The 26,069-nt window shown below is 37.6% G+C and overlaps 1 protein-coding gene across 2 annotated transcripts; it reads left to right on the plus strand.

Moving 5' to 3' along the window:
* On the plus strand, positions 1-25,468 carry slc25a25b (solute carrier family 25 member 25b). Of its 2 annotated transcripts, none has more exons than XR_008906467.1 (10): positions 1-861; positions 13,851-13,977; positions 14,505-14,592; positions 15,510-15,621; positions 16,419-16,577; positions 17,593-17,745; positions 20,266-20,373; positions 20,638-20,805; positions 20,929-22,061; positions 22,132-22,263. XR_008906467.1 is itself a non-coding variant. In XM_056745550.1 (10 exons), exons 1-10 carry the CDS (start codon positions 538-540, stop codon positions 22,685-22,687), a joined length of 1,575 nt encoding a protein of 524 aa, XP_056601528.1. In that variant the 5' UTR covers positions 2-537; the 3' UTR covers positions 22,688-25,468. The 2 variants fall into 2 exon arrangements, 1 of the variants encoding a protein (XP_056601528.1); XM_056745550.1 differs by lacking the exon at positions 20,929-22,061 and adding an exon at positions 22,503-25,468 and having other exon boundaries at positions 2-861; positions 22,132-22,282.
* Positions 25,469-26,069: the final 601 nt, after the last annotated feature.

The raw sequence follows: 26,069 nt of genomic DNA on the forward strand, positions 1-26,069 counted from the left end.
GTACTCATTTCCTGTGTAGCACGAGGCTCCGCCCGCCCGGTCTACCGGCATTTTCGTTGCGTTAGCTGTCATTTAGACCGCCAATTCAAACCGGATTACCTTAAAACATCATAAATTTCAAGGATTTATTTTCACAACGCAAAAAAGATCGAGTTTTATATAGGATAACGCTGACTTTGTTTTGCCTTTTTGATACGAGAGAAACATAACGGCGCCGAGGCATCGGCGGGACAGCTCATCACTCTCTGACGCGGGAGCTCGCTATGCCCGGCTTTTAGCGATACATTTTAAAACTTAATCCGCTACATATCACACATAAGTAAATACGCTCGAGGGAACAGATAACCCATATAATAATTTGGAGCTAGCTAATCGTAAAATACATCTGTCAAAACTGAAATCGTTAGTCGCCGAGTGGCATCGCGTGACAAACCCCGTCCAAGATCAGACTCTACGTAAATTACGTTCGTTCATACGATTGCGCAAATTCGCTCGCTTGACGTGTTTAGCTGTTTTCAGAAGTCTGGAGTGTGTGATATGCATCAGCGAGGGTCGCGTGTCTCTCCGTTGCTCAGTGGTGTTTTCTGTCAGTGCCGCTCTGAGTTTCAGGGCTCAGATCCTGGAGGTGGTGGCGTGACTCTGAGCTCAACACATCCCGCAACATCGCACTCCGAGCACGGCCAAGACGAGTCCTGCGACTCCCCGCACCAATGCACGGTATGTGGGGGTCCCGATCAGGAGCACAGGCTGAAAGTGCTTTTCCAGATCCTGGATGTCAACGGAGATGGAGGCATCTGTATCAACGACCTGACCATAGGGCTGAAAAAGCTGGGCGTTCATCGCACTGAACATGAACTCATGGTGAGTATTTTCAATTTATCCAATAAACAATGCGGAAACCAACACAGGCATCCTAATGCATTTAATGGAATTGATTTTAATGGAAACTATAATGTGCCGTGAGACTGTAGGGTTGTATCGGTGTATTGTTAGCTGGCAGATGGGAACAAACTGAACAGCATTGAATTTGACTGGAATATGTTTAAAAACACAGTACATAAACACATTTTGCAGTGGTTTTGCTGGTAAAACAGCTGATGGCTCATCATTGTATTGGTAATAGACACAATCCACAGCATTTACATGTTTTTTTCCTCATGCATATAGACACTAACAGGTAGTTATAATGAGATTATTGGTCAGTAGGAAGGTGCTTTTTCCAATTGTATGGGTTTATACATAACAGCAAACCAAACTAACAAATTGTATTTATTGTAAATAATAGAAATACCTTATAAAACATTGTTAGGACATAATTAGAATTAATTCACATGGCTCTTACTTTCACAGCTGTTGCACAGCTGTTGTTAAGGAAACCAAAATACCTGCACCCTCACTGAACCAGCTGATTTGCGTGACATTTGCCTTAACACAATGCCACAAAAGACATCTGTGCTTTCCTTTTATTCCCTTGTGTGAAAAGGATTGGTATTACTCCTCAAATAGATTACTATAGTATTCTCTAATTCGTACACACCACAATATTGTTATGCTTTTTCCTGTATAATGCCTATTGTTTTGAAGCAGACGTTTTTGTTTTCAATTAGATAAAGGCAGGTATGGTTAGACAGAGGAAAACTACTATTAACATGTGGAAAGTTTTGCATCATTACAGGGGTGATTTAACGCTGTTTCATGCATTCTGACATCTTTAGAATGTTAAATGTGCTGGCTTTTCATGATTAACATGGTCAACTTATCAAAAATATTGCTTATCGATACCGGTACTTATCAATACTTTTATCGATACTCCGCTCTATAATTTGATGCAAAAACACATGATGTGAAAAGATGTTAAACATTTTAAGAAGGGATGCACGATATTATCGGCAGGCAAATATTATCGGTAGATAATGGCTTATAAATTAATTATCGGCATCGGCCGATACAGAAAATAACACAGATATGCCTCGCCGATAGGAAGCTGTGTTGATTATTATGCATTTTCGTCAATTTGCGTGTTTGTGTTACAGTGAGCATGTCGGTGCTGTATTTATTTGGGGGGCAGGGTTTAAATTAGGGATAGTCATTTTTCAATTTTATATTTGAGCTCATGAAAAACATATATTCGAATATTTGTTTATTTAAATGAAGGTAATAAAGACGTAATGTGTTAAGTTTTTATTTTGTTACAATTTCATATCAAGCTTATAATTATCATTTAATATTCATAACGCACTAATATTATATCATGCATATAGTTTTTCAAATCTAGAAAATCTAGAAAGATACATAAAAACTGAATTTAAACCTATGCACAAAGGGATAATGCAAATAGAAAACATACAAAACAAAATGAACAAAACGCAACATACAGTGAATATATTGACAGTCTGTGTTATAATTATATTGTTTCATTTGTTTTACATATTCTTAATAAGATAAAAAAATGTAGGCTTGTTCTATTTTACTGAAAAGTCTGTTAAACTTTTAACAAGTTAAACCAGCCGACAGCGGAGAAACCGAGCTAATCTTCTCTAACTCCCGGTAACAAAACCCAGATCTGACAAGAATATATGGCTTTATTGTTTATAATATTGATAATAAATAAAGTAAACGGTACCTCCAAGCCGACTGTTAAGATCCTAAAAAAATACCCCGCAACAAAGACTGAGCAATTATAGTGCTATAGATATTTCCTTATCAGCACCACATAAAATTGTCATTCACGGCAAGTGTCTTACTTGTTTAGTTTTGCATAGCATTTTAGGGCTGCAACAGACGATTATATTGATAGTTGATTAATCTAACGATTATAAAACAGATTAATTGACTAATCGGCTATTATATCAATGACTAATCGGTAGGTTTTATTGATTATTCAGCTTTTGCAATTAGTTAAAACATTGAGTTATACATCATTTACGTAATGAATAAAATCAATTCAGCTTTTAAAATTTGTTTTAATGAACTTGAACCAACTGGTTACTCTCTTTAAGTTTGCTGATTCTGTCCAACTCGACTCACACAAATACTCTCTACAAACTTTTAAATACAAATAAAAATTAATAAATCAGGTACATTACAGACCCATTTTTCTTTTTTAAATGTAAACAAATCTCTTGACAGAAGCATTAAGCAGCATTTTTATGACAACAGTTCAGTTTAACTCTTTCCCCGCCAGCCTTTTAAAAAAAAAGTTGCCAACCTACACCAGTGTTTTTTAACATTATCACCAAACTTTAATGGCTCACAGTACAATTTCTGTAAAGAATATATGGAGAAACAATATGTCCAATGAAAGAACAGTCTCTGCTATTAAACGAAGGAAACCGTATTCTTCAATCTTGATCACTCCTACAAACAATATGTCCTATGAAAGAACAGTCTCTGCTTTTAAACAAAGGAAAGCCTATTCTTCAATCTTGATCACCCCTTAGATGTGGGTAGGTTTCTTCAAATATGCATCACTTTGATTAAACAGCTGAGATAAAGTTTTTTCTCAATGATTCCTCCCAGATTACACTCAGATCAATCTTTAAAAACCGCTAAGAAATAGGGGTGCTCCGATCAGGATTTTTGAAGCCGATCACTGATCATCGATCACTGAAAGCTGTGTCGGCTGATACCGATCACCTATTACAGGAGCTATTTGAAGCTTTCTCAGTACCACAAGAGAAAGTCTCATGAATTAACAAATGAATATTAGTAGGTAACATATTTGGTAACACTTTCCTTGAAGCATGTATGTATAATGCATTATAAAGAGTTATTAAAGGGTGAAATCCATTATTATTATTCATAATGTGTGTTGTAATGCATTATATGTAGTTGTAAAGAATTATAACCAATTTAAAATGTGTAGTGTAACAATGTATTGCTTATTGTTATAATGTATTAACGGTAATAACAAATTATCTATAAAACAACACAATGCATTAAAATGTGCATTACAATGCTTTAAAACTACTTTTATAATGCATTAAACATACATGCTTCAAGGAAAGTGTTACCACATATTTTCATAAAACATAGCAGCCTGTGACATGAGTCCCAGAAACCCTTTGTCTTCCACAATATAAAGTGGCCGTGATCAAAGCAAATTTATTACATTATTTTATCTGATAATCTGATATTTCTTCATGCTTCTTACTGTCCTTGCAGTAGTGTTGATGCTTTAAAAATGTCTCTGTTCCTGACAGCTGAGGAGAGACGTTTCATTTATTATTCAATGTTTCTGTTGTCAAACATAAAATAATAATCTAATTACCAGCAAATGTGTATGTTCATATGTCCAATCAGTAACAATGACATGTGCCTGTAAAAGGTGTTTTGTACTCGCAAGAAAGCTGTGGTTTGGTCATATATGTGCTGCTTCTGCCGCTCACTGAACAGAGAAAACGCAGTGAGAGACATTTTTCCACTCACTGAAAGCTTTTATTTATCCAAAAAGACGCTATTTTATGAGGTAAAAACTCTGTAAAGATGGCCTGTGTGTATGCGTGCACGGGACGCGGGGAGTGATGGATGCTTATAAACCTCGAGTCTCTGTTGACCACATGCGCGTTTAGCAAAACTGACCAGGCATGAGTGAGGAAGCTGATGAATAGGAAACACACGTCCCTTAGCGATAGTCTACCTCCTGCCGCTCACAGTCACGTTCAGTCCATTCACGATCACGTTCTAATGACACGAAATGATAAATAGGGGAATTACAAATCGCCTTTATTGTAGTCCGTCAAAATGACAGATTGCCTTCAGATTTGTCCATCACTGGTAGAAAAAAGTGAATTTTCGGTTGAAGAGATCTCTGCAGCTGAGTGGCGCTCGAGCTGCCGAACTGCCCGCTCACTCTGCGCGAGGCTAACTTTGAAAAATACTCGCCCTCAAATGTCTAAAGAGGTTGCTGGTGTAGAAATGTTTTGCGTGCTTCCCGCATCGTGGAATTCGCAAAGTACACACGTTTCAGATTGATAATGGATTGTCTATTTCACACACCTTGTAGAATTGCCAGGCCGGTGAAGCCATTTTCATAGCGCGTAAAATAAATGTCTCGCCAATTTTGCGTCATCTGATCGGCCTTTTAGAGACCGCCGATCATACTTCCCAAAGTGATAATCGGCTGATTATGATCGGCGACCGATCAATCGCAGCACCTCTAATAAGAAATATACGTTCTAGGTTTGGGGATTCTGTACCTCTGTATTTCTGTACTTAATGTGTGTAACAGCGCCACCTGCTTTACAACAGTATAAACACTTATAAACACACGCCGTAATAAAAACATTAAATGACGAGATAAATCAACCATGTCGGTGAAAGAGTTAATGAAAAAGAGCTTTATACTTTGCAAAACAATTAATAACATTACTGTAATTATATGATTATTGTTGTTATTATCATTGCTATTATAATTGCATTCTCTCATAAAAGATTTAACGCTAAGTTAGTAGGGATGGGCATTTAAAGCAAAAATAATATTCGAAGATCGATGAGAACTATTCGAAAATTATTCGAAATTCGCACCCCTCCCCCACATGGACGCACTTACAGTATTACACACACACACAGACGGAGAGAGAGAGAACATTTACGATTTAAATCCGTATGACGGCACACTGCTTTATTTATTGTGGAATAGGCAATCTTACATCAAGCAATACATTAAAATAACGTGCTGAAACATTAATATATTAATGACGGCACTTATTAACAGTACGTCGATCAGAATCAACTGCTCATAATACTAGGACATTTCCTTGTAAAATATGAGCATGCACATTTATACCAACTAAAAAACAGTGCGATTGATCAAAGAAAATATATTAAAGCCATAAAGATTTTAGACCAGACTTAACACGCGTTAAAACATATTAGCCGAATGACGTCATTTATTAACAGTTCGGAGCGATTTCATGAATTAATAGCTCAAAAGGCTTCAGTTTCTATTGTCATGAAAAAGTTTCTGCAGTCTGGCAGTGATCGTTTTTCTAGACGGAACAGTAAACACGGGCTGTACAGACTCCATAAGATTTTTAAAACCCTCTCCTCCGACAAAGCCGATCGGAAGCATATCCTTAGCGATCATCTTAGTAAATTAGAGCCGTTATTTGCTTCGCCCGTCTGGCATCCAAATTGGTTGTTCTGACCATAAACTAGCAACTGATTGCTGACCTGTGGATGGACCTGCAGGGTGCTTCGCCCTCAGATGACTGTGCATCGTAGTTGTTGATCTATGATAGCCAGTTTTGCATTCCAGAGTTTGCACTGCACTTTATTCTCACTCATATTATTAAAGGACCCCCACACAGAATACATTTTTGAAATCGTCTCAATTTATCGTTTCCGTTATGCAACGCGGGTCTACAGTGTGCGTTACTTCGTTACCAATTCTTGTGGGAAAATGTTTTCCTCTACTGTCTCTTTATTGTCAGCCTTTAGGTTTAAGGTGGGTCGTTATTGGCAGCGCCACCCTTTGGTTACATGAACGTGTTACGCGTGAAAACACAGCATTTTTTTTTTAAGATTGCACACACTATTTGAAATTCTTTAATTAAAAAACGAATCGAATATTCGAAAATTCGTGACTCTTCCCTATTATTGATTTGGAGTATTGTATTGTGAGAGTACACAGTACAGGTTGAATTCCTATCTACTTTTGTGAAGGGAGCCACTGCTCATCTTAAATAAGTTACTCTAGATAAATTTGTTGTGAGCAGCATGTTTAAAGAGTGTCATGCATATCAGCGAATACCTCATTGGTTAACATGGAATGTGGCCTGCATCTGTAGCCAAATAATCACTAGACCTTCTGTCATTCAATATTTACCACACAGTAGTTTTCCTCCCCCTCTCTTTCTTTGAGAAGGGGAAGGTTGATTAAAGGACAACTTTTATACTTTTCAAGTAGCTTTAAATTAGTGCCTCACAGATTGAGCGGATGTTGATGGTTCACTTACCAGCTTATAATAAAAACAGGTTCTGCAGACCACGCAAATTTGGTGTCAGTAGTCAGATGTTAGTAGCACCATAAATTTATAGTTCCTATGTTTCTTAACAATTTTTGGACAGTGGTTGTCTCGCTGGAAATTCTGCATGTCAGCAATTACTTTGTTTGACAACTAACAATACCACTTCATAAATCTGAAAGTTCATCTGTAGGAGGCCAGCTAAAATTTCTTAGCAGTGCACTGCTCAGACAGCCCAGCATTGTAACAGACAGTGTAATTACATGTTTAATCATGAAGGTAAAGACTTAACAGCACTACAAGTGAACCATAACATCATGTGCTACTTGAGTTGCAGAGGGCAAAAATAACTACTGGCACTTTAATGCGCAAGGATGGATTACCCTGGTGGATACCTCAGCTTTATTTGCAAACGGAAATACATGCATATAAAGGACTGGGACTAGCTTCTTAGTGGTGCTGGGAGTGTCTATTTTGTTTTGTAATATTTGAAATAATTTAGGAAAAGAAAACATTCTGGACCACCTTTGACAACTATTTTAATTAGAGGTGCACCGATTGACCGGTCAGAAACCAGAATCGGCCGGTTTTCGCATGATTGGTCGTGACCGGCCAGTCAGTCTCAGGTCTTGACGATTCAAAGCCGATCGTATGTTGCCAGTGACGCGATCAATAACGTCAAATACGCAAGTAAACATCCGTTCAAGACTGCTGTCTTTCATGGCTCAAACAAATCATTTCAGAAATAAAATAAAAATTAAGCAATGATAGTTTCATAAACAGAAACAGACACGAATAAAGTTGAAGTTATTTTTTTTATCTTAGACTTTTGTGAGAGTACAAAAATGAAAAAGGTCGATTATGTGATTAAGTTATATATAAGTTATATTTTATTATTTATACTTATTTTCAGTTACAGAGTTCTTCAATTTAAAATTATTTGGGCAAGAGAAGATTCTGTAATTTAATGCAGGTTGTAGAACTGTATTTAGAGAAATTGTAATGGTCAATAATTTATGTAATGAAAAAAAAATATTAACAAATGTGTATTGAAGAAAAGTTAATGTTTTTTATATACTGTCAATTATAGTTTGTGGATATAAAATCAGAATCGGCAGGTTTCAGTTATAATGAAATCTTAATCGGCAAAGAAAATTGCAATCGGTACATCTCTAGTTCTAATTGTAGTCAATGGCGTCCCAGAAATCTCAGTTGCTAACAGTCCCACAAAATATCTCCTTTTGTTGCCAGAAAAAAGAAATCTATACAGGTTCGAAACAACTTGGGAGTAGGGGGTGTAATTCATGAAAGATTTCAATTTTTTGGTTAAACTATCCCTTTAGCGAGAAGGTTTTCCAAGAACAAGGATATATATTTCCATGTATTTTCACAACAAGACGGATCAACGAATAAGTGTTGTACTCAATCAGAATCTTGTTGCAAAGGACAGCTTTCCTATGAATTCTTTCTCTTCTGTATTCACTTGATTCTTTGATCATTAGAAAAGAACAAACATATTTGTTTACTTTCTCCTGTGCAACAAGATACTGAAAGTAGAAAACTGTTACTTTGATCTGTCTTATCTGAATACATTGAGTATTTAATATAATATATGTGTGCTATAGTTAAGGAGTATCTAGGAAAGGTATTTAAAATACTTAAAATAGAGATTATGTGAATCTGTCTGTTTTATTGAGTGATTTCCTATCTAGTGACCAAAGGGTGTGTCTTGTGATTAAACTGACAAAGAACCCTCTCGCAGGTCTGAGACTCGCACAGAAGAGCACATGGCACAAGGCAAACAAAGCAAAGACCACATGCTTCCACACATAAGACAACAAGCACAAATTCATGGTACTGTCATGACCCTGATTACAAAACCAGAAAAACAGTCGACAAGAAGGACAGGATCAAGACATTGTCTTATATTTTTTTTCCTTAACCTATGCAAATTCTCCCCTGAAATTTACACTGCAATTATTTATCAGATGGTCTGTCAATAATCTTCCACCTAGTTAACTTCAAATGGTGATCTTTTACAATAGTCCTTTGACCTCTTTGCTTTATTGTGTCACAGACTGTGAATGAAGATGACATAAACCTGATGTGACATTAATGTGTAATGTGCATCAAAAATATAATTTCTTAGTGGCTATATGCTTAAATTAAGGCTGTCTTTTTAACCCCACTATTACCAAGTTTAAACCAATAACATATCTATAATTTTCTGAATATGAGAGGTAATTCAGATATTTAGATGCATAGTGCTTATTTTAAGTATTAGATAAAGGACAGCAATAGCTAGCAACTAGATCTCCTCTTCACGATTGTAGGAGTGGGTAAATAATTTAGGGACCTTTCTGTTTTCACATATTCATTAGATTAGGAGTACAAGGGCCCCCTGGAGAACAGGGAAAGCATTTGTGTGTTTGGGCAATTTTTTATATTCTCTTATATGGATGAAATAGGAGTAAAAAGTGTCCGAAACCCCCAAATTAACCTCAAATTTCTGAGACAGGAAAATCTTAGACCTTAGGGAAATCTGCTTTGGAGCAGTTTCAGTCTGATCAATAGAAAGTAATTATTTTCTAATGACTTGTGTTGAAATACCGCCATTTCAAATGAGAGAGGAAGACATTTTTGCAAAAATAAATGCATCCTCTTCTCTGTAGATGCATTGACAAAGACAGGTCTTGTAATTTAGGCTTCTCTGATTGTCCAGGACAAGTAAATGTTTTGTATATGGGCAAGTAAGAGAGAATTATACTTGCCCGGCCCGGCCAGACAAAAAAAAACAGCCCTACGAAAAAATCTGTCTGTGCTAAGAATAAGAAGAAAAGGTGCATTATTTATGAATTGCATTTGTTCGTGATAATAATCAATGATGCACTGCATTGAGTCAATATACTGTAACTAGTTGCGGATGCAGAATCCTTTTATTTATATACGTCATCTAATGTTAACGTTAGCTGTTCTGCGTGTCTGAGTGAATGAGGTGCACAGTTTAACATACTACATGGGTGATGGTCATAGATTTGTCTGTGTCTGCACTCTGAGGATATAAACACATGAACTTCATCTCCAGGATTGCTACGAGAGTTTATTTTACGAGCTTTTTACTGTTTGAGTGAAGCTGTCATCAAAACACTAAAACTCAAATGTCTTCCTGACTTCCCGTCAAAAACAAAAGTCCTGTTAACTTGAACACTGAACAGGAAATTGTAGTACCCTTGTAGTCAATATACAAAATGTAGTCATCACTGTAGTATATTAAAGTAAGGTTCAAAAACACTTTAGTAAACTGCAGTAAAATTCCTAGATACTCTAGTAAATAACACAATAGTATACTACAGTAATTTATGTGGACAAATATACCTCTTTTGTATGGTAAAAAATATGCTAAATTTAGGAAAAGAAAACAAATATATGTAAACAAAAAACGCTTATAAGCAAACTTGAAAAAAATAAATTTATACTTCAAATTAAATATATATTTTTTTATCTTCGGACAAGTTCTATTTTTGCTCAGGCAAGTGAATGACAAATTTACTTGTCCGAAGGACAACAACATGACAATGCTTAATGTCAAGCCCTGAAAGAACTTGAAAGAATAGATTCTAGAAACTGACAGGTGAAAGGAATATAATGGATGATTTGAACAACTGTAATATATGGAATTAAATGCATGGAAACAACCTTGAGACATAACCTGGGAGACCCTGATGATGACAGAACATCCTATAAAAAACACAGAGATAATCATTCAGCAGAATTTCCTCATTGCTGGGTGGGTTAGAGCCATAGAATGGCTGTATTTCATCCTCTGATTGGCCGCCTGTATTTTCTGAAAGCAGGGGCAACCAGTGTGGAGCGCTCTGATTGGCAGATGCACAGCTGCAGTGAGGTTGCAGCTTTTTTCTCTGCATCACTTTTTGCCGGCTATGGATGCAGCAAACCTGCAGCAGCTTGTAGGCACCGACAACCAGGAACATTTAAACATAGAATCTATATTAAAGTCTGATTCATTCAAAGGATTTTGGGATTCAGTAGTTAAGTTGGCTTTTTGTCTTGAGTTTGAGCTTCTGTGTAGCTACTTGAAGAGTGAATGACTTTGTTCTGAAGAGTGACTGCTGCATGTTTCTTATTTTAAATTTCATTGTGGTTGAAGCTGGTAGAGGATGATTTTGAGACTTTTGAGATGAGGTTTACTGGGACTCTTTTTCTGAAGGTGCTTCAAAGTTTTCATGTGGTCACCGGTTACTTTGGGAACAGTGTCGGATATGCCTGAGAGCTGAGGAAACTCTGTGCTTGTGTTCTCATCTGCCCATATCGTCCCGGGAATGCCGGCCTTAGCGGTTTCTCTCTTGCAAACACGGAAACATACTTATCATCTTTATGAATTTTAGTTCTTATGAAGATTGACATAATACTGACATTTGCACACCAAAGCTAGATGTTGCAATGATCAAAGAAACAAACTTGTAAATTTTCAAACGCAAATAGACTTGAAGCGTCTTGATGGAAATGCTGACGAAAATGTGGTCCTCAATGTCCCAGTGGATTCTGGGGGTCACAGTGTGTGAGCCTGGTACCACAGTGCCGCCAGATGAACTTCAGGAACAACGTGTAGAAGGTACCGCAATAAAGGAAGGACAGAAGGAACATGCTGTACCAGTAGATTCAGTCGGTAAAGACGGAAGCACAGGCACAACATCCACAAAGAAAACCACAGTGCTGATTATGGTGGCGCCTCCTAAGGATCTCCAGCAGGTATTGCAGAGAGAATCAAAACGCAAATCTAGCAAACTTTAAAGGTTTTCTCATGCAGTGACCTTCTTGGAACATCCAAGTTAAGTGTCTAGACAGAATTTCAACAGATCCTGATGTTGAAATGATTGAATCAGGAGGTTTCCTTTTTGTGGTAAAAACTAAATTGAATCTTTGTCAGGATAATTTCTGCATTGTTTCATTTTCTGATTCTAAACCTGGGGCGCTTTAAACACATTTTTAGAAAATCTGATCTTATTTTATTGTTGTTTTTCTAGAGAACAAACCATTTTATACAAAGTATTTTATTTTTTTATATTGTTACAAGATCATAGTTTTAGTCTTATTGAACCAATAACCTCTGCTAGGTAATATGCTGTGAACCTATCACATTGCAGTGTGCAGTACAAGCCTTGAAATAGGCGGGATTTATGGTCACTGTAATCCCATGTGTGAGAAACACCGGCATTACAATACAGAGAGCTTCATGATGTGAGCTGGGTTCACTTTGGATGTCTAATTCTTTGTGCATTGAGTTTTCTTTATTTTTGTATTATTAGTATTCAGTTTTGAACATGTTGTGCTTGTGTATTTACATGCCAGTGCCTATTTTAGAACAGACAGAATTTGAGTATTTCGAGTCGGATAGTTTACCAGCACATATAAAGTCTCTTTTCAAGCTGAGTTTATTTCTTCCATCGGACGAGTTCACCTCATACAGAAAATGGCAAAAGGTACGTTATTCGTATTGTGTTTTACAACTAAAATATTTCCCGGTCTGCCGTCTGTTTGCTTTTGATTGATTCTAAGCCAGTTTGGTACGTCTGGCGTTCTCTCCATTCATGTCCAGCCTTAATTCATAATTGAATAAATGAATTTAATCTATATTATATGACTGATGAATTCATGACAAAAGAGCTGATAAATCTTTGAAAGGAGAGTAGTTTACTGAAACTAACTGACTCTCTATTTCTTTCAAGGCAGATCATTTGTCAGATTTTGGAAAAAATATTCCTTATGTAATCTGGGCATTTGTCTGACAGTGCTCACTTGGGATTTGACAAACAGCACAGCCAGTACAAAGAAGGTTAAAGATAGCTGTCTTATTTGCACTTAATCCGGACACTGTGAAGGCTCAACTGCAGACAAGTTGGTCGTGACAGTGGAAACAAAAATGTTGGGTTTGAAGTCATTCTGTTTCATTGACAATAACCTGTTTTATATTTTAGAATGAAAATATCGGAATAGAAGGAATCTGTTGTGTGATCACTGTTACGTGTGGTGAATGTTAAATGTAAAGTTCACCCAAAAATGTATGCATCATCATTTACTCATCCTTGAGTCGTTCCAACACTATGAACATCTATTTTCTGTTGAACACAAAAGAAGATATTTTGAATAATGTGGAAACTAAAGAGTTCTAGTGCACCATTGACTCTGTAGTATTTTTCTATACTGTGGGAATCAATAGTGCCCCAGAACTGTTTGCCTACAGGGTGAGTAAATGATGATGCATACATTTTTAAACTTTACATTTAACATTCAAAATGTACAACAAAATGTACACGGGTTTGGAACAACTTGAGGATGGGTAAATGAATTTTGGGTGAACTGTCCATTTAAAAGGGTATCATATTTTACATTCTCCGCACTGATTTATTATAGGTAGGGTGTTTATTGTTTTTCAGATAGTGACTAAAAATAGTGTACAGAACACCTTATCAATTATGCCCATATGAGAACCTAGTTAAGCAGGTTTCAGGCCTGCCGGCCTATTTGCAATATCTAAGCCATAATATCCTTTGTTTCTCATCTGCAAGTTAATGATTAACTCTTCTTTTCCATCTCTATCCATTACCTTCAGTGGTTCAGAGAGCTTGTAAACTAATGTCAAACATGTTCAGAATGGGCCATATAAACCCTGATGCACACGAGAAAGTTCACTGTCCTTTCAATACTCTGTACTGCAAACAAAGAACATATGTCTGCCTGTAGTCTCCATTAGCTTAACACCCTGAAAAACACATGCTCACTGACCTAAAACAATCTTAACATTAATTCTGGATGTTTTGATGTGAATTCCTCTCATTTATTGTGCTTGTGTGTGTGTTTTAGAAAGTTGTCAAGGCTGGAGACAAGGACCTGGATGGTCAGTTAGACTTTGAGGAGTTTGTGCACTACCTGAGAGACCATGAGAAGAAACTGAGGCTGGTCTTCAAGAGTCTGGATAAAAAGAACGACGGTAAGAACTGTAGAGTTTGTGACATATTACGTATTTGAAGTAAAAGTTTTTTTTGTTTAAATAAAAATACAAACATTCTTTTGCAGATTTAGTTTGAATAGCAGGTGAACAAAAAAATCTTCTTGCTTGTGATGAAACTATTATCTATCGTTTTATTATTCAATTTTAACGTTGTAAGGTTTTAAGGCAGCTTTACATAAAAAAGCAAATTAGAAAACCGGAAATTATCAAATTTATAGAATACATACTGATAAGACTACAAACGTTGAAGAATTTGAGAATTTAATATTTATTATTTATATTGCAATATTATATATGATATACAAGGAATATGATATTTGTCAAGTATATTTTTATCCATATGACGATGGGAATTCTTCAATGTGTTGCTGTTTCATCTGTTTTTGGCTGTCAGCATTTCATACACAAATAGTCATAAACAAGTTCGAGAAAAGTGCATCTGCAACAAAAGTATGAATGTGCAGAGATTTTGTTCTATAGGATACTTAAATCGTTTTTCTCTGTAGGTCATATAGATTCCCAGGAGATCATGCAGTCATTAAGAGACCTTGGGGTTCATATATCTGAAGAACAGGCTGAGAAGATCCTCAAGAGGTAAATTATCAATCACTTTGCCACTCAGAAATAATCCAGACTTGATCTGTACTGTTGAGGTGGCCCAGGGGAATGAGCACTTGCCTTCAATAGACCTTTACATTGAATTCACTGTATTGTCTGTATTCATCACACTTACTCAAAGCCATTCTGTGGTCATTTTTAACATTGTTCGATCAAAGTCAAATTATAAACGTCAACATTTTATACACTTATTTATGACATGTGTCAGGATAATTGTGTGTGACACAAAGTGTGACTCAGGGTTATATGTCATAACTCCGTCCTAAAAGTCCTGTTCTCTGTCTGTGTTTGTAACTTTATGTGTGAATGTCTTTCGTTACACGGTTTCTCTTTCTGCTCTTTATCACTCTTTCCTTCTTGGGATCCAACCCCCCCCTCTCTCTCTGCTCATCTTATCAGAATAAGGAGGGGCCATATATGGGCCCCTATAATGTAGTAAGTAGTGGTCTTTTGCCTGCACGTTTGGCTTGCTTTGCATTTGGGTTTCACCTGCAGTGTCCTCCATTCTGTTTTATTTTGCTGTGTGAAGGTTTTTCCTTTTGTTTAAAAGGAGATGCTCTTAAAATATGTCAATCAATTATATATTCAAAAAATGTACATCTTTTTACTTAAATGTACTATTTTTTACTACTTCTGGAAAACTTATCAACTGTAATACATACAACTGTAATGTTTTTTTGCATGTGAATTATCCTAAGAAGTACATTTTTAAAAGCTTGTCTGTGCAGTATTGTTGGAAGACTTGTTGTGCAAGTCTTATATTGCATTTCCTTATCTAAGTTTATAAAATTCAGAAACATGAGCTAGTCTTATCATTTTAAATAAGCAACCAAGAGGCAAAGCATTGCCTGAAGACATTTTATTAAGTTGGTGTCTGTTTTTTCTCTACTCAGTATGGATAAAAACGGCACAATGACGATTGACTGGAATGAATGGAGAGATTACCACCTTCTTCACCCGGCTGAAAACATTCCTGAAATCATCCTCTACTGGAAACACTCCACGGTAAAAAAAAAAACGTACAGCTTTCCAGTTGAAAGTGTCAAAGGATCCAGACTTGTTGTCTTTGTAGGTGATTATGCTGATTTGTATAGCTGTGCAATAAGTAACAAGTTCTAACTCTATATCGTAGAAAATTGGAAGACAGGTTCTAGACATATCTCTAAAACTTTATTATCAATTTACTTTTGAATGGTCTTGCTCATAGCACTTTTAGTTTCACCGTGATTCAGTTCCACTAAGTTAAATTTGCCTCCTCACACCTGAAATACCCTGGGTGGGACAAAGAGTCATCCAGTCTGATCCTGTTAAACAGATCAACGGTTTGTTGACGTCATTGACGTAATGGCCTTTTAACATAGTTTCACAGGATCCTTCCTGAGACATCTCATAGATTTTTTTGGTACCTGTATTTAGGTTAACAGAAAAAGTCCTCTGGGACAGGACTGCCTGTTTGGGGAGGCTGTATGAAGATTTTAATTGCATATTTTTGCATACCCCAATTAAAAAAATTACACAATTCAGCTTTAACCAAACCTTGTCTTTAATTTTCTGCATTATATTGATGACTGGTGTAACAAATTTTTTATGTCATATTTAGCTTTCCTGTAGCTCAGTGGTAACAGCATTGCGTCAACAACGCAAGGTTGTGGGTTCGATCCCAGGGGATTGCTGATACCTAAGTATAAATGTATAGGATAATGCAATGTAAGTCGCTTTGGATAAAAGCGTTTGCCAAATGCATAAATGTAAATGTAAATTCATGTATTCTAATACTGCATTATGTAATTTTCTCCATTTAGATATTTGACGTGGGTGAATGTATGATAGTCCCTGATGAGTTTACGGCGGAGGAGAAGAAAACAGGCATGTGGTGGCGACATCTTGTAGCAGGAGGCGTGGCAGGAGCTGTCTCTCGGACCTGTACCGCACCTTTGGACCGCCTGAAAGTTCTCATGCAGGTATGAGACGGAGTTTAATGTACACTCAATTAAAGGATTATTAGGAACACCTGTTCAATTTCTCATTAATGCAATTATGGTGGTAATGTAATGGTGTGGGGGATGTTCTCTTGGCACACTTTAGGCCCCTTAGTTCTAATTAGTCATTGTTTAATGCCACGGCTTACCTGAGCAGTGTTTCTGACCATGTCCATCCCTTTATGACCACCATGTACCCATCCTCTGATGGCTACTTCCAGCAGGATAATGCACCATGTCACAAAGCTCGAATCATTTCAAATTGGTTTCTTGAACATGACAATGAGTTCACTGTACTAAAATGGTCCCCACAGTCACCAGATCTCAACCCAATAGAACATCTTTGGGATGTGGTGGAACCGGAGCTTCGTGCATCCCACAAATCTCCATCAACTGCAAGATGCTATCCTATCAATATGGGCCAACATTTCTAAAGAATGCTTTCAGCACCTTGTTGAATCAATGCCACGTAGAATTAAGGCAGTTCTGAAGGCGAAAGGGGGTCAAACACAGTATTAGTATGGTGTTCATAATAATCCTTTAGGTGAGTGTATCACTGTAAAGAACACTGTATTTTTATTATTTTTTCAAGCTAGCTTCACTGAGCTTTTCAACACCAGTTTCACATCACAGCATTCGTTACATAAGAACCATGAATTAATCATTGCATAGTGAGAATCGCATTGCCATGGAGGTCAACGGTCAGGTGGCCCTGAGGTTTTAGGTTGAATCCCCAGTAGACATGCTACATGAAGTGTTAGTGAGCTCCCCTGTCACCACTTCTGCTCTTGGGAGACTACAGGAGGAGTGCCTCCTGTAGTCATGGTGAAAATCATGGTGCATGATTTTTCTATTCTTTGGGTCACCTTGCAAGTTACAGATTGTTTGTCATTAAATTCATGTGCTGATTGTGAAAAAACCCATTGTTTGGCACGAGGATACTTAATAATCATTTATTGGATAATGAAATGCATAACAGCTGAAATGGTGTTGGCAGGTTCATTCGTCACGGAGCCATACCTTGGGAATGTATGGAGGATTCACTCAGATGATCCGTGAGGGTGGATTGCGATCGCTTTGGAGAGGAAACGGTCTGAACGTATTAAAGATAGCACCCGAAACTGCAATCAAGTTCATGGCGTATGAGCAGGTAGCATATATATATATTAGTGGTGGGCCAACGGCGTTAACGCAGTGAGACTCTTATCGCGCGATAAAAAAAATGTCGCCGTTAATCTATTCTCAAAGTTGGTTTGGGAGCTGGGTCTATACTACTCAAGCTATGATGACTTTCACCTTGATATTTTAGCGCGGATGTATACCAGCTTAACTGCACTGTACGGGGCGAGAACAAGATTTTTTAACTCGCGTGATTCGCGTCATTCGCACTGCCTCATCATCTCATAACCAGGGCTTCATTCGCGCGATTCCCGCTGCAAGTAGGTCTATTGCCTCTTTGCATTAACACATAAATCACTCGCGCTTGACACGCCATTCGCGTTTGGTCTGAACACAACATAACGTTACTGTGAAATTACCGGATCAAACGTGACCTGCTAACATGGATGCAGCTATGAAGCCGCCGGGTTTGCTTCAGGGAATATTAATTTTTAAGAAGCTCCCAATGGAAACATCGACAAGACTAAGGTTGTTTGCACCTTGTGCAATGCGGAATTGGTTTAAAAAAACACTTTCTCTCAACAGGTAGTGGTCTAGCTTTAGTTGAAACCAGTAACTTTGTATTGAGATCTAATGTATTATGGCTCCTGTATGACAGGTCGCTTGTTGCTCCCTCACTCTTTGTAAGTCGCTTTGGATAAAAGCGTCTGCTAAATGACTAAATGTAAATGTACTGTAAGAGCTCTTCCAGTCTCAAGTACCACCTAAACGCAAAGCATCCCTTAGCTTATGCGAAAGTAAACACAAGTACATCTTATTGAACATAACTTATTTTCATCACCAATTATCATAGTAGAACAGCTTTCTCAAGCAGTTTGAGATGCATTTTGGAAACAGGAGATGAGCCCCTGGTCTAATGCGCCACCTGGCTTGAGAAACCCGTTCTCAAAGACTTACTTTTAGTCATTATTTGGGTAGCACACATATTCTGAATGCCTTCGGCAGAATTCAAATGAGCCATTTTAATCTAGATTAATCTAGATTAATTCCAAGGTTAATCTAGATTAATCTAGATTTAAAAAAAAAAAATCTATGCCCACCACTAATATATATATATTTTTACTAGTGGTGGGCACAGATTAATTTTTATCTTGGAATTAATCTAGATTAATCTAGATTAAAATGGCTCATTTGAATTCTGCCGAAGGCATTCAGAATATGTGTGCTACCCAAATGATGACTAAAAGTAATTCTTTGAGAACGGGTGTCTCAAGCCAGGTGGCGCATTAGACCAGGGCTCATCTCCTGTTTCCAAAATGCATCACAAACTGCTTGAGAAAGCTGTTCTACTATGATAATTGGTGATGAAAATAAATTATGTTCAATAAGATGTACTTGTGTTTACTTTCGCATTAGCTAAGGGATGCTTTGCGTTTAGGTGGTACTTGAGACTGGAAGAGCTCCTACAGTACATTTACATTTAGTCATTTAGCAGACGCTTTTATCCAAAGCGACTTACAAAGAGTGAGGGAGCAACAAGCGACCTGTCATACAGGAGCCATAATACATTAGATCTCAATACAAAGTTACTGGTTTCAACTAAAGCTAGACCAGTACCTGTTGAGAGAAAGATTTTTTTTTTTTAAACCAATTCCGCATTGCACAAGGCGCAAACAACCTTAGTCTTGTCGATGTTTCCATTGGGAAGCTTATTAAAAATAAATTTCCCCTGAAGCAACCCGGCGGCTTCAAAGCTGCATCCACGTCACGTTTGATGTGGTAATTTCACAGTAACGTTATGTTGTGGTCAGAGCGCAAGTGATTTACATGTTAAGTCAATGCAAAGACGCGATAGACCTACTTGCGGCGCGAATGAAGCCCTGGTCATGAGATGAGGCGGCGCGAATTGCGCGAATCATGCGAGTTGAAAAATCTCGTTCTCGCCCGGTACATTGCAATTCAGCTAGTTATACCGCGCTAAAATATCAAGGTGAAAGTCATCATAACTTGCGTAGTATAGACCCAGCTCCCAACCCATCTTTGAGAATAGATTAACGGCGACATTTTTTCATCGCGCGATAAGAGTCTCACGTTAACGCAGCATGTTACTGCCGTTCACGGCCCAACACTAATTTTACACACTTCTAGTTGTTCCAAATCTGTATACGTGTACTTGTTTTGATGACATTTGGAAGAATGCTTATAACCAAACAGTTCTTGGACCCAATTGGACTACCAAAGTAGGAAAAATTACTTTATAATTGACTTTGTTCTGTTGAACCCAAAAGAAGATCTTGTTGAAGAATGTATGAAAAGTAAACAGTTCTGGGGCACTTTTGACTACCATTTTCAGTTTTCCTACAATGGAAGTCAATGGGGTTTTGTTATTTTAGAGATGATGAGAGCTTCATATACTGAGAGGAAAATGCCAAATTATTAGCATGCTTAATGCTGAACAGCAAAATTTTGTTACCAGATAAACAGCAGACAATTAAATTGGTTGTGCTCTCTTTGACATTACCATCCTTAGACTCTGCTGTTTGTTTCTCAGATCAAACGTCTGATTGGGAGTAATCAGGAGACATTGGGGATCTTGGAGAGGTTGGTTGCCGGGTCTCTGGCTGGAGCTATTGCTCAGAGTACCATCTACCCAATGGAGGTAAAATCAAGACCTTTCATTCTGTGGTTTACATAATAATAATTTATTATAAGCTTTCCCCAGACTAAACCCGCACTCTTTGTTATGTCTATATAGCACAATTATTATTTATAAACTCTATTCCAGCCATGCTTAATAACCACCTGCCATTTCTGAAATTAAAGTAATATTAATAGGATTTTGATGAAGGCTTTCTAGATCAAACCACGTTTTATTAAGATATTCATCCATTGGAGCACATGTCTTTTTTTTTTTTTTTTTAAGGTTTTAAAAACCCGACTTGCCCTGGGAAGGACGGGTCAGTACAATGGTATCGTGGAGAGTGCTAAACACATATTTAAGAAGGAGGGCGTGGCAGCTTTCTACAAAGGTTATATTCCCAATATGCTGGGTATCATCCCGTATGCTGGAATAGACCTGGCAGTTTATGAGGTGAACTTCTTCACAATAATACAAATGTAAATGGCATGCTAAGCAAGACTACAAGTTTTCTCAAAGACATGAAAAGTGTAAGAAAGATATTACATTAGGTATCTGCCATTCCCTTTCTGTCAGTCTCTCAACGTTGTGTCGAACCGACAGATGGGGTTCACTCTTGAGAACCTATCACTTCAACTGGTTTTGAAACAGGCCAATGAAATTGGCGAATGAAATTTGCATACTGGACTCCGCCCCTGGATATCCGGGTATAAAATGGAGACGGCGTGCTGCATTCATTCACCTTTTGTTCTTTGGAGCCTTCGCTTATGACTGAACAGCAGATCTACAGATCTTCACGCAAAATACTGCTGGATTCTTACGACGTGATGCAGCGGATTGTCCCTTCCAGCAGCGACTTCCCTGGGCGTCTCTGCAGTTCCATAAATTGCTCGAGTTTTTTCTCTACAAGAGCAAATTTCTCCAGCGTGGCATGTCCCACTGTTCTCATGGGTGCAATACACTCATCGAGGAGTGGGGACGGACAGGATGCTGGGGCGGCCATTGTAGATAAGTTCTGCCCTCAGTGTGGGCGGTTCATGATTCAGACGTTGTGTCACGGGCGGCTGTGTGGACAAGCTTACACTGCTGAGGGCCAAGCTGCCCCCTCTCTCCAGACTATGGCAATCCTGCAGGTCCAGGCCAAGGCATTGAGGGAGCTCCACGAGGGTAAGACTGACCTAGCGCTTATGCAGGAACTCCGCACCGCCACCGACCTCGCCCAAGGGGGACCAAGGTTACCGTGCACACTAATGGTCCAAGAGAGACACCTCTGGCTGAACCATGCACAGATGAGTGACGCCGAGAAGGTCAGCCTCCTCGACCCACCCATCTCGCAAGGGGGGCTGTTTGGTGATACTGTCGAGCAGCAGCTCTCTCGACAGTAAAGGAGCAAACAGAGCCTATCAAGCATAGCCTCTACGCTGCGATTGGCCATGGTCCTCTTCAACACCCTCCTGCTCTGGTGCCCCCACTCAGGCGCCCCCCGGAAGAAGAAGTCGAAGAGAAGACCACCACCCCGTCAGCAGCCGCGGCGGAAGCAGAAGCGGCCCTCATGCGAAGACCCCAGGGAGACTGAAAATACCTTTGGACCCCAGCCATTCCATCGCTGGTTGGTCGATCAATATCCATCTGTCGGTTCGACACAATGTCTCGTTCCCTCCATCAGGGAACTGAGGTTACATCCGTAACCAAGACATTATTTAAGCAAAGTAAGGTTGTTTTTAGCCGTAAATATGTGTGTTGTTAAATTGAGTTAAATGTAACACTCTCTGTTTGTAGACGCTCAAGAACTGGTGGCTGCAGAAGTATGCCACAGACAGTGCTGATCCGGGTGTGTTTGTGCTGCTAGCGTGTGGTACAATGTCTAGTACTTGTGGACAGTTAGCAAGCTACCCATTAGCCTTAGTGAGGACACGTATGCAAGCTCAAGGTAAATCGCTTTACTCTCTATGAAGTTGTTTTACCGCTTAGCTTCTAAAAAACTGGTTAAAGAAGTTTACCTCACTGTTTACTATACTGATTTTGCTATGTTATGAAATATTATTAACTTGTTAAATTTTATTTATTTGTTACTACACGCCTAGTTATTTACTCAATAAACTGCGATATTGGTCCATTTACCATATGTTTCCTTACATTGTATTTAACAGCGTCAGTGGAAGGCGGCCCTCAGATGACAATGAGCCATCTCTTCAGACACATTGTACGGACAGAGGGCGCTATTGGACTCTATAGAGGCTTGGCACCAAACTTTATGAAGGTCATACCTGCCGTCAGTATAAGCTACGTGGTGTATGAGAACTTAAAAATCAACTTGGGCGTTCAGTCCCGGTGAGATGAATCTTATGGACTGTTCATAATAGTTTTGGTTTTACTCTTTCATTTGGACTTGAAAAATAAGTTGTCCAGGGGGGCCGGTTTGCACTCAGGAAGAAGTGTAACAATAGTTGGTCAGAAAAGAGCCTGCAAGATGGGATAAGAAGACCCAAGGATTTATTTTCATCTCATCATCAAATAACTGGAATTCGATGGCAACCTTTGAATAACAGAAACATATTAAAATCATAGATCATCTTAATATGAAAGTTTTGCCATCATATACTCAACCTTACACAATGTTGCTCCAATTCTGAATGATATTTTGTCTTCAATGGAACACCAGAGACCAAGAATATGCAAGACCTCTTTAAAATAAACTAGTAATACAATTATTCAGACATCTCATAAAAGCTTTGGAGTAAAGAAAACTGAAGATACAATGCTGCATCCATCAGTTAATTTATTTCAGTGACACAACTGGAATTTCATGCACTAAAAAAGGCTTGATCTGGTTTTAATAATCTAGATCTGATCTCTTTGGCTAATATAATCATCATTCCACTGGATGGCAGTGTTTAATATCAACAGGATAAACTTCTATTTAGACCGTTATAAGATCACACAAATTTAGCATTTTGCTCACAGAATTAGATTCTTTTTATTAGCTGGACAACCTTATGTCTCACATATTGAAATATGTAACGTGTGTGTCCAAAGGAGGATGTAAGGGACACATAACCTAATTTTAATCATCTATGTTTAAAGAGTACATAATATGAGATCATAAAAAATTACATTTCATCCATTGGGTAATGCCGTGTTTTAAAAGTAAGCAGTCTGCCAAGTTGTAAATCCGAAGGTGAATGAATAACAAAGTTATTGGCTTGGAAAAAAGGGAGTTTGACTTTGAATCCTACGTTTTGCTAGGACCGCCCGTGAAAACTGAGCCTCATTCGTGGTAGACCAATCACAGCACACGACCATCTGACCAATCACATCTGACTAGGCTAGCGTAAAGGAGGGGATTAGACAGATGAATTTTGGAACGAATCATTTGAGAGTCAGTCAAGAAGTAAATTAAGAATAACTGCCTATTATTAAGAAATCATAGTGAATAGAAATAGAAAAAATAGTGTTTTTACACCTTCTTTGTACATAAACTTGTTGTTGGACACTCCATAAACCAAAGTAGGACTTTAAAAACCCCTAGTTATGTACTCTTTAAATAATCTAATGGTCCAATAAAGAACATAGTTTAGCTTTTTTCATTTTAATTTATTTTTCTATATTGTTTATTTATTTTCATTAATAAGGTTGCTGTATGTACATGAAGGCACTCCTCACGGTCATTGACAACTAATGTGGTGTTAACAAAAGTGTTTTACTCTTTACCATGATTGCCAAAAGTTAGGTTGTTTGGACAATTTCAAATAAGATTTTCTTAGACTTTAAGTTTTGCAAATTCATCACCAGGCTACTACTGTGTAAATAAGCCATAATTACAACCAGTGTTGGTTTGCAATAACAACACTCTTATTTCAAATAAAATAGTCAAGTAACGAATTTAAGCACTTTATTTTGGTGAAATAAATAACCACACTTGAATTTCCTCAGCAGGATTAACAATGGAATTGGGGTGGAATGATTGTATTCAGTAGTTGTAGTGTTTGTGATTAAGGTGGACCATCTTTCTAGAATTTGCGTTTCATTTTTGGATCACTTTAGTGCTAAACTGCTTCAGATTTAAAAACACTAAAAGTGCATATTTTCCTGGCCTAGACAAGGCACCAAGATGCACGTTTACATCAACAAAGGAAAACTTCTTTTGCATGTCAAGACCTAAAACCCACTTGTTTGAGGGGTTGTCACCCTTTGTAATTCTACAAAACCTTAGTATTAATATAGTTGCCTTATTTACGAATAAAGTGAAAATTAAAAGACCGAAATATTTTTCTAAAGATTTGATTCTCAGGGAGACTTAAGTGGTCTCGGACACTCCTGTGCAGTTTTGCATTGAAGATGAGCAAATGGTTGGTACTTTTCTCCGGTGAGCTCTGAAACGTCCTCCATAACGTATTTAACTTGTGGACAGTTTCAGTTTGTGCAAACATAAAAACAGTTTGCGTTTGTCTGTTATTAGAAGAGAACAGCTTGAATCCACCAAAAATCACTACGCTTCTGTGTGCTGATGGTGGTTGAACTAAAGTCAGCTGTGGCTCTACTCCCTCTGAATCAATTCAGTCTTTGTACCGCATGTATGTTATGTCTAAATATGCACAGATTGCACTGTAAAGTCTTAATGGGGGTTTTAAAACTGTGTTGCTAGCCCTAAAATGGATTAAAGCAGCTTTATGTCAACGTATACATTTTGCACATTTTCTCCACTTTTTCTTATAGGAGAAGTTTGTGTGGACATCCTGAAACTAAAAGCTTTAGATTTGTAATGCGATTGTGAGACTCTCTGAGACTACCTGAATCTATAGCCTTGCTGTTCTGCTGTTCAGAAGCCGCGTTTGCGGCTTTCTGTGAGTTGGAATGCACAGCGATTGCCACACATTTATCTTATTGTACTGTTGCTGGGGTTAACTGAGTAAATATGTTGAAAATATATCTAAACATATCTAGATGTGATGACACATCGGCAACGTTTTAGTGGATGTTGAATAGTGCAAAAACAATGCAAATGTTTTCTGGACAATGAAAGAAACTGTTATATATTGTTGAATGGATGCATTGAATGTAGAGTGAAAATATTTATGTGTGTAAGGTCACTTTAATAAAGTTATTCTTGATTTTGTTTTTGAGTGTTTTTTCTTAGTGTTGTGAATATTATTATTGACTAATTATTATACACACAACACCTGACAGGTAAAATTATGCTTTTATGTGGATATATGTTGTGCGTGTAGGTGTTGAATAAAGGACAGCTATTGTTAGGAAGATTACAATTTATATTACTTTAAGCACTTTAAAGTATAAAAAAATAAAACATATTGTCATTTGCTCATGTCTTTCAAAATAATTTTCCTGGAACACAAAGAAGATATTTTGCAAAAATGTCTTAAGAGGTTTTGTGTCCTTACAATAGAAGTCAATGGAAGCCAATGTTCGGTTACCAACATCAACCAACAGGTTTGAAATGGGGCGAGTACATTTTTTATTATTCTGTTGAGTAGATATTTTGTAACCTTTAAATATTTTAAAGACCTTTAAGTGTGCTTGCATGAGACTTGCATGACACACTCAAAAACAATAGCAAGACAATAACATTACAGTGTAAAAATATATTTAAAATGTCGAGAGTATGAAAAGATAATTGTCCAGAGTATATATTCTGTGAATATACATATTTACTGATGTGCAAGGGCTAATGTAAAATAACTTGCATACGAGTTTTT

The sequence above is a fragment of the Triplophysa dalaica genome, chromosome 4, assembly GCF_015846415.1.
Source record: "Triplophysa dalaica isolate WHDGS20190420 chromosome 4, ASM1584641v1, whole genome shotgun sequence".
NCBI lineage: Eukaryota > Metazoa > Chordata > Actinopteri > Cypriniformes > Nemacheilidae > Triplophysa > Triplophysa dalaica.

Excerpts from the sequence above, each read along its gene's own strand:
- slc25a25b (XM_056745550.1), top strand. The coding sequence starts at position 538 with ATGCATCAGCGAGGGTCGCGTGTCTCTCCGTTGCTCAGTGGTGTTTTC. Across the intron at positions 17,746-20,265 it reads AGTTCATGGCGTATGAGCAG|ATCAAACGTCTGATTGGGAG; the intron begins GTAGCATATATA and ends TTTGTTTCTCAG. Across the intron at positions 20,374-20,637 it reads GTACCATCTACCCAATGGAG|GTTTTAAAAACCCGACTTGC; the intron begins GTAAAATCAAGA and ends TTTTTTTTTAAG.